This window comes from Aspergillus caelatus (genome assembly GCF_009193585.1).
Source record: "Aspergillus caelatus strain CBS 763.97 unplaced genomic scaffold BDV27scaffold_124, whole genome shotgun sequence".
In the NCBI taxonomy this organism is placed as follows: Eukaryota; Fungi; Ascomycota; class Eurotiomycetes; order Eurotiales; family Aspergillaceae; genus Aspergillus; species Aspergillus caelatus.
In genome coordinates, this window is record NW_022475387.1 from 99,395 (window position 1) to 107,702 (window position 8,308).

The 8,308-nt window shown below is 49.3% G+C and overlaps 3 protein-coding genes across 3 annotated transcripts; 2 read left to right on the forward strand and 1 right to left on the reverse strand.

Annotated features, from left to right (window-relative positions):
* Positions 1-751: 751 nt before the first annotated feature.
* Positions 752-3,040, forward strand: BDV27DRAFT_11996 (acyltransferase family protein). Its single transcript, XM_032064981.1, has one exon. The coding sequence runs from the start codon at positions 939-941 to the stop codon at positions 2,559-2,561; it is 1,623 nt and encodes a 540-aa protein (XP_031926152.1). The 5' UTR covers positions 752-938; the 3' UTR covers positions 2,562-3,040.
* On the reverse strand, positions 2,772-5,139 carry BDV27DRAFT_11990 (WD repeat protein). Its single transcript, XM_032064972.1, has 4 exons — positions 4,252-5,139; positions 3,593-4,196; positions 3,463-3,534; positions 2,772-3,401 (listed from the first exon to the last, which is right to left on the reverse strand). The coding sequence occupies exons 1-4, from the start codon at positions 5,011-5,013 to the stop codon at positions 2,983-2,985; spliced, it is 1,857 nt and encodes a 618-aa protein (XP_031926153.1). The 5' UTR covers positions 5,014-5,139; the 3' UTR covers positions 2,772-2,982.
* Positions 5,140-5,593: 454 nt separating this feature from the next.
* BDV27DRAFT_130557 (putative pantetheine-phosphate adenylyltransferase) lies at positions 5,594-7,193 on the forward strand. The gene has a single exon (XM_032067442.1). It carries the CDS (start codon positions 5,752-5,754, stop codon positions 6,976-6,978), a length of 1,227 nt encoding a protein of 408 aa, XP_031926154.1. The 5' UTR covers positions 5,594-5,751; the 3' UTR covers positions 6,979-7,193.
* The last annotated feature ends 1,115 nt before the right edge of the window (positions 7,194-8,308 follow it).

Sequence of the window (8,308 nt, forward strand, 5' to 3'; positions counted from 1 at the left end):
TGGACGGTTCCTCGACTATGAACTGCTATACTAGCTCAATAAATCATATTTTATAATTTATAAATCAGAAAAAAGGTAGAAGATTACTAGATAGAAAATTCCAATAGATAATGAGGTAATTTATCTATCAACCTAATCTGAGTTTCTGTGTCATTCTCTATTACTATAAATAATTTGGATTTTGATATGTGGAAGTCTTATAATTTCCATACAATCGATCAATCTGGATCCCTTTCTTTCTTTTTTTTTTTTTTTTTCCTTTTTCTCCATGGTCAAGAAATTACAGTACCTCTGTATCTAATCTCTTAATCTCTTCTCTATCCTGCCATGTGTTCTTAATTAAAGCAATTCCCCTTTTCCTTTTCCTTTCCTTTTTCTCTTTCTCTTTCTCTTTCTCTTTCTCTTTCTCTTTCTCTCTTTCGCGTTTACTTCTTTTCTTCATTCGTTTACGAATCAATCACTGAGTCCTTCCTTTTCGTTTTCCTTATCCCGTTCTGTCTTTCTTTTTCAATTTGAATTAATATTTCTTGGCTTATATACAAAGTGGATATCTAAGTATACATAACTATCTATATCTATACCTACATCTACATCTACATCTATATCTATATCTATATCTATAGCTATAGTTCACATCCCCGCCGCCAAATCTTGCCTAGACTGTATGTACCCCAAATTGCTTCTTCCTCTCGAAGTAAGGGATTCCCTCTCACTTCATTGAGGCGAAATCAATCAATCAGATCACCTCAGACTGGGTGGATGTCGATCCCTCCGCAAGGCCACGTTGGAACGGAAAAGAACTTCTTGCATGCCGCTTGCGGTCCACACTGGTGGTTACGCAATCACCTTCCGCATTTAATCCGGAGATTCATTTATTTAATATTGAGAAGGAAGGGAGTTGCGCCTCAACCACATTCCTCATTCCCCTCGTCGCTGCGATGGCATTTAACGGTCGGGATCAGGATCTCCGATCTTCCCCCGCGACAGACAACATTCCCCTGAATGATCTAGAGTCTGGAGCCAATCGCGACTCCCAAGAATCCACGAAATGGACCAATATCACCGATTTCACGCCGTCGCACATCATTTCCGATCCCTCAAGTCGTGTCCATGCCCTCACCAACAATTGGCAAGCATGTTTGGAATCATTTCTGGATAAACTTGCGATCGCCATTACTCCTAGTTACCTGCAGCATTTAGTCGGCGGCCAACCGCCCGAATCCTCAAAACTACATGCTATCGCAGCGCTGGACGGGTTGCGCGGCTGGGCCTGTCTCCTCGTGTTCAACTTTCATTTCCTCTTCACTTATACCTGGAAAGTTGCGGTCGGATGGGGTTTCAATCGGGATAATTACAATCTCTTCCAGCTGCCCATCCTCCATATGTTAGTATCCGGCCATATCATGGTGGCCATCTTCTTTGTGATTTCCGGATATGTCCTTTCCTACAAACCGTTGAAAATGATCCGCAGTCAATCATGGGAACAGACTTTCACCGTGCTGGCCTCGTCCACATTCCGCCGTGGCCTTCGACTCTATATTCCCTCAGTCATTGGCATCTGGATTGTTATGCTGGCCGTGCGATTGGGTGTGTATGACTATTCGCAGAGGGTTCTTTACGAAGGCCACACCATCCAGGGCACCAATGAGCAACATCCTCCCATCATGAAGTCCTTTCACAAACAATTCTGGGACTGGTACTCCACAGTAGTACATCTGGTGAATCCATGGGATTGGGCGCTGTACTACAATAACTACAATCCACACCTATGGACCATCCCCGTTGAATTCCGTTGCTCCATCGTTCTCTTCCTCACCATCCTGGCCACCTCCCGCTTAACCACGGTTATCAGGATGTCTCTGGTCAGCACACTAGTCTGGTTCTGTATGCGCTGGGGCCGCTGGGACGTTGTCCTCTTCCTAAGCGGCATGTTGATGGCCGAAGCAGACCTGATCAACGGCACATGGGAGCGCCTAGCGGAGGGCGAAAAGCCATGGAGCGTCCGTTTCCCAACGAAGTACCACCCTTTTCGACTATCCAATCGCAAACTATGGATTGCGCTTTTCATTATCGGTCTCTATTTCGGCTCTGCTCCCAACACTGGCTACAGATGGACCCCATTTTATATGTGGACCTGGAGCGTTACCCCAAAAACCTACCCCGAACCGCATCGGTTCCCTCAAACCATCGGGGCGGTTCTCATTGTCTTCAGCATCAACCATTCCAAAGACATCCAGAAACTCTTCACCAACCCCATCTCCCAATACCTCGGCAAGATTTCTTTCGCCTTCTACATTGTGCATGGGCCTATCCTTCACTCGCTTGGCTACTCCCTCATGCCCAATATCTGGGCGGTGATTGGCAAGGATTCCGATTTCCAGTACTGCCTGGGCTTCTTTATCGGTTGGCTCATCTGTCTCCCTCTATGTCTGTGGGCGGGTGATATCTACTGGCGCGCGGTGGATATTCCGAGCGTCAAGTTCGCCCGGTGGGTGGAGGATAAGGTCATGGTCAAGACGACGGGACAGGAGAACGGAAGTGCAAACTCCCGTCGCGAGTGATTGCTTCTCCGGGTTCGGTGTCTGTCGAGGAAATGATCTTCATTCAATATTGATTTTAGCGAGCGCATTATGATGTTTATATATTGTCTCTGATGACTGTTGTGTCTTTTGAATTCTTTTCTTCCTTGGTATATATCATGCCACCTGTCTGGAATAGACTAGATCACAGTAGTTACATATACCCCTCTGTTTACCTGTCCTCGGGGCTGCTATCCTGTCTTAGAAGAAAACTCAAAGAAAAAACATACTCTTACTGTCCAATCGTTCATTCATTCATTCACTCATATGAGACCGTACCATGTCGCTTCCATGGTCGAACGATGCAAGTCAGCCGTGGTGGAGAAGACACGGAACAATGCAGCAGGGTAAATGGCTGACTGGTAGGTATGGGAAATAGGGTCTAATAAATGCGTCAATTCTTTCATAGTGCAACACCCCAAATGCCCCGTCCACCGCACACTCCTAACCAATCCCGCGGATGCCCTGTACCGGTTGTCCCGCCTTGCGGTGACCAGCTGATGTTGGAGACCTCGTAATCACACTGCCACGCGGCAGCAGGACCACGCTCCTGGGTGGTCGCGGGCGCACCGGGGGTGTGCACCGGGGGCGGGACAGACGCGGCGTTGTGCTGGTTGATGAGGTCCCACAGAAGAACGCAGCAGTCGTCTGCGCCGGATGCGAGCACTCCACGACGGTTGGGGGACCACTCTACGCAGTTGATGGAGGAGCCATGGCCCTTGAGTTCTAACAGGGCCTGGCCAGGTTGACGAACATCTAGGACCCGGACAATGTTGGAGTCCTGAGAAAACGTGGCTAGAAGATGAGCGTCATGAGGTGATGCTGACTTTGTTAGTATCGGATGGTGTTGCTGTATGACAGGCCGGCCAGCTGTTTCACGTACCTGCGATTCGAAGGAGCGGCGGAGGATATATGGATGCAGGGGCCGAGGGGCTACCATTTCCGGGACTGACCACTGCAGACGCAATCCCTGTTAGTTTTGAAAGGGAAAGAGTAACGTGACTAGCACCTACGTTTATCACTCTTTTCTGTCGGCTCGTAGATGATAGTGCTGTGCTCTAAACTGCGGAGATCAAACATGCGCACACTACCGTCGGCACCGCAACTGACAAAAACATCGACGCTATTTGCGCAGAATCGGACATCATACACTTCTTTATCGTGTGCAATCAGTTGCGTCTTGGCAGTGAGGGTAGGGATATCCCAAATGGTGCAAGTCGTGTCGATGCTGGACGTAATAATCAAGCTTGGAGATATCGTATTCCAGTCGAGCGAGGTGATGGGAGCAGTATGCTCGGGAGATTTTGAGTTCGAGAGTAACGCCAACGGAGAAAGTTTAGCGGAAGGCGTATCCCTTTGGGTCGCCAAGCGTGTAATCGAGTTGGAACCCTGCACCGGCTGATTCGCAGGCAGGGACCATAGCCGCAGATGGTCGCCCGAGGTCGCCAGAAGATCGGTAGACTGCTTTTGAGATGATGGCGGTTCCCACAGTATTCGCGTGACGGGGTACGAATGTGTAGCCTCTGCTGTTTTGACATATTCCAGCTTAATCTCGCCAGTTGCTGCATCCGGTGTATCTGGGTCTGGTTTAGTCCAGTGGGTATCAATAATTTGTATCTGGACCCAGTTAGTGTCATCTGTAGGGGAGGAGATGGGGAAAGGAGAGGCGCACATAATTGTGGTTATCTTCTAAATAACTTCCAAGCGCAATCTTGCCTCCAAAGGAGCCCGAATTTCCAGGGATGGGCCATTTACACCAATCCACCGCATATATCGGCCAAGGTGCAATATAATTGCTATTTGACGGCACTTGATTGTCTCCATTGAAGGGTAACGACCCGGGGCTGGTGATAGGATCACCCAAAAGATCACCTGTCGGCCGGATGTCGGCCAGCCCCAAAGGAGAGTATTTCGCGCCTTGTGGAGTATGAGGCGGGAACGCAGCACCAGGTGATGACCCGTATCTAGCATTTGCCGGGCTGGATCTCGAGTGTCCATGAGCGTTGTTCATGCTGGAGCGGGGTGTTGTCGGAGGCTGCTGCGGCGGCTGCGGTTGCTGTGGTGGTGGCTGCTGGTGTTGCGGCTGCGGCTGCGGCTGTTGCTGTAACTGTGTAGACAACTGGGAAATGGTAGGAATGCCAGACGGGGCGGTATTCAGGGATACAGCTGGGGGGCGGTTGGCGTTTCCTGGCTGAAGCGCGCCTGGGAGAGCCGCATTATTGCCGCCGGCGCCATATTGGTTGGGCTGAGAGCTCGTGGGGTGGACATTGATGGACGGAACGTGGTTATCTGCGGTGGTAGAAAATTCATGGGACATAGACTGTCGCCGTAAATTCGCAGCCCCCATACCCCCAGACGGAATATGTAGCTCCTCAGGCCGGCCATAGGTTGTCGCTCGTCGATTGGGCTCGAAGGGTTGCGATGGGTTCGACATGGTACCGGGAACAACAATGGAGATTTTCTCCTTCTAAAGATTAATTACCAGGCTCTGCCAGCCAAATTGCAAACACAGTTCCTCCGATCGTTTTCCACCGTCCGAGGTTGCAGCTGAAGGTGTTGGTGGGTTATATCCCGACTGGACTTGAAGGCGGGGAGAGAGAGGGATGCGTAAGCTAGGAGCTCTGGCTACACCAAGGGCATACGTGGTCTTGTCTAAATCACTCGGTACAAATGGCCTTGGAAGTAGCTTAGCAGAACATCCTAGAGCTTTGGAAGAGAGTAAAAGAAAAGGAAGAGGCGGGCGACGGGCATAAGAAGGGATAACGTTCATCCAGGTCCAGGTCGATTGATTGATTGACTTGAATGTCTCAGTGTACGGCTGAGTCAGCCAGCCGCGGGGGTGGAATTCCCCAATACAATTTAATTCCTTACATTCATTGATTTTACCTTTTAGTGCCAATTGATTTCACTACTACTACTACTACTACTACTACTACTACTACTACTCCGTACTCCGTACTACTACTAAGCATTTCCCGTCTTCCCCAGACTCTCAGGGAAAAAAAAAAAAAAAAAAAAAACAAGTACACTTCAGGTCGTCCGAAACAGGATAATCTCCATCCTGGTACTCTTGTTTTCGATCTTCACACTTCTACTTCTATTTCCCACATCAACAGCCGTATCCAACTTTCTGTTGTTTCTTCGTCATACAAGACAACTCCCCGCATTCAGTATGGCTTTAAATCGCATCAGCGCGGCCTCGGCATTGCTACTGCTTCCACCCCCACCAGCGGCGTCGTTCGAGCAGTGCAGAAATGTGTATGAGTCGCTCTTATCTACAGTTTTCACCAAGCTTGCTGAAATCAATGGTACCAACCACACTGCCATCTTGGATATTGCTCTCTTTCTTCCGGGACTCCAATCACATATCTGTCAGCCCCGGGCCACGTTGTTCACGAGTCTCCAAAGTTTGCTAGCAAATCTCTATAGGCTCATTGGGATAGTCTCCGTTGAGAACAGTATTGGGCTGGATGCCCCTGGTGGTATCAACACGCGAGTCATTTTGCTTGATTTGGATACCGTACATCCTTCCGGGAAAGACTCCTCCCAGGCTTCGCAAATGGGACCCATCCTAGACTTGCAAACCCTTGCGACCTCAGCTCGTCCATGGGACCAAATCTATTATCCGGATAATCAAGTAGGTCAGAATCTAGCAACGGCCTTCAGTAGTATCTATTCCCAGTTTAAGGACCCCAATGCCGGGACTCTGCACTCCATTCCCGGCGCCTCCAGCTGGACATCTTCGGAATCAATTGTGGCGCCGGACGACTCACGAGGAAGCCAGACACATCAGTCGGTTATTGTAGGCGGCACCTTCGATCATTTCCATATTGGACACAAGCTACTGCTCACTGCCATGGCGTTGGTCTTAGATCCTGTTAGGGACACCAATCCGGGGAAAGAGGCGCTTCTGACAATTGGCGTGACTGGTGATGAACTGCTAGTGAACAAGAAGTATGCTGAATGCCTGGAAAGCTGGGATGAGCGGTGTGAGGGTGTTGCATCCTTTCTGACGGCCATCATGGACTTTTACCCTCCTGACAAGAGCGCCACACGTACCGAGCGGGTCACGCAACCAGGGCCTAACGGAAAATATATTCTGATGAAAGTACGGTCCGGATTGACCCTGAAACTTGTGCAGATTTCCGATCCGTTTGGGCCCACCATCACGGAGGAGGACATTAGCGCCATCGTGGTCTCCCAAGAAACTCGCTCGGGAGGTGCCGCGGTCAACGAAAGACGTGCAGAGAAGGGTTGGAAAAGGCTCGATGTATTTGAGATTGACGTGCTCCATTCCAAAGACGTGCCGTCGAGTGATTTCGAAGATTTTGCGTCCAAAATCAGCAGCACGGATATCAGACGGCAGCGGATGGAACAAGCCAAGAGCGAATTAAGTTGAACGATTGGCTGGAGACGGGAAATTGCTTTTTCATAGCTCGACCTATGCAGCCATCAGTTATTCGTCACGGACATTTTTCATGGTCACACTGCTAAGCAAGTACACTGGGCGGATTGGGTCCCAGCAACATTATTTGTACATACATACATACATACTTCATGACTTCCCCAGTCCACGTCAACCAACGAATTGCGCTCCCCTGGGGGTGATTGATTCTCTTGTCGCATTTTCCCGTGGGACTGACAAATGACGAGGGCGCCAATGAGGCTATCCGGATTCCTGTAAAACCCATTTCCGGCGTCTTTTTCGTTTTTTTCCTAAACCACCTATGTTATGTATAGGGTGTGTGGTGTTAATAACTCCGAGGAGGGTTTGTTTGATTCTTCACCTTTCCCACTCCTCTTTTTTGTTTTTGCCTTTTTTAATTTTTTTCGCTCGTCTTGCTTTCCTGGTTTAATTATTTTTTTATATGATGATGACTTGTTCTGCTGGTTGTTTTGAAAGCCATTGGAAACCAGAGGCTCCCCAGGAGATCTTATCTTCCCCCAATGTTTGGGGTTGCGCAGCCGGGCCGGCGACTACTGGACGACGATGCATGTTAAGTGGATGTTGATCCTTTCCCTCTCACAGCAGATTTGCCCACCCACGCGGTAATTGTGGCCTGTGAGGCTATGCCATGCAGTCCATTGTTGTGACTTCGGTCGATTTTCTGCATGCTGGCTGCCAACTTACTACATGACGTTCTATTTGTGCTGCACGTTCCGTTGGTAGTCTTCGAGCCAGTCATCTAGGCTTGCAGCTACACCGCGCCACGATACGATTCGCTTCCCAGGCGGGGTTCGTCTGCAGGTATCTGTTTCTCATGTCGCATCATCTTCCCCCCCCCTCCATCATCCTGGGTCTAGCCCATGATCACTCTAATCACCAATCCTTCTCTTCCTTTGCAACCTTTCCTGCAGGTTCACGCTGGGTAACCGCATACCATTTCAATCATGTGACCCTAATGTGTGTCAGTTCTTGTCCAATATCGTATCGGTGTTGGCCCGGGGGAAATGCCCTGGGTTCACTACTGACGATGATCCCAGTCGACCGGGTTAGGTCCATGTGGGACGCTCTAAATCTTGTCAAACATGCCTCCGTGCTCCAAGCGCTGTCTCGGTGGCCCGCCGCCTACTCTGCAACAGTTGATAGAGAGTGCCTGTCTAGGGACTGGAGAGGGGATGTATCACTTTACGCTCGTCTTCTTGTTTTTCTTTTTTCTCTCTCTTCTTCTTCCTTTCCTCGCTACGTAAATCTTTATTTTTACCCTTCAAGTCTCTTCCTACCTTCT

Coding starts and splice junctions, on each gene's coding strand:
- BDV27DRAFT_11996 (XM_032064981.1), top strand. CDS start 939: ATGGCATTTAACGGTCGGGATCAGGATCTCCGATCTTCCCCCGCGACA.
- BDV27DRAFT_11990 (XM_032064972.1), bottom strand. CDS start 5,013: ATGTCGAACCCATCGCAACCCTTCGAGCCCAATCGACGAGCGACAACC. Junction 4,197..4,251: donor TAGAAGATAACCACAATTAT/GTGCGCCTCTCC, acceptor AACTGGGTCCAG/ATACAAATTATTGATACCCA. Junction 3,535..3,592: donor GACAGAAAAGAGTGATAAAC/GTAGGTGCTAGT, acceptor TTGCGTCTGCAG/TGGTCAGTCCCGGAAATGGT.
- BDV27DRAFT_130557 (XM_032067442.1), top strand. CDS start 5,752: ATGGCTTTAAATCGCATCAGCGCGGCCTCGGCATTGCTACTGCTTCCA.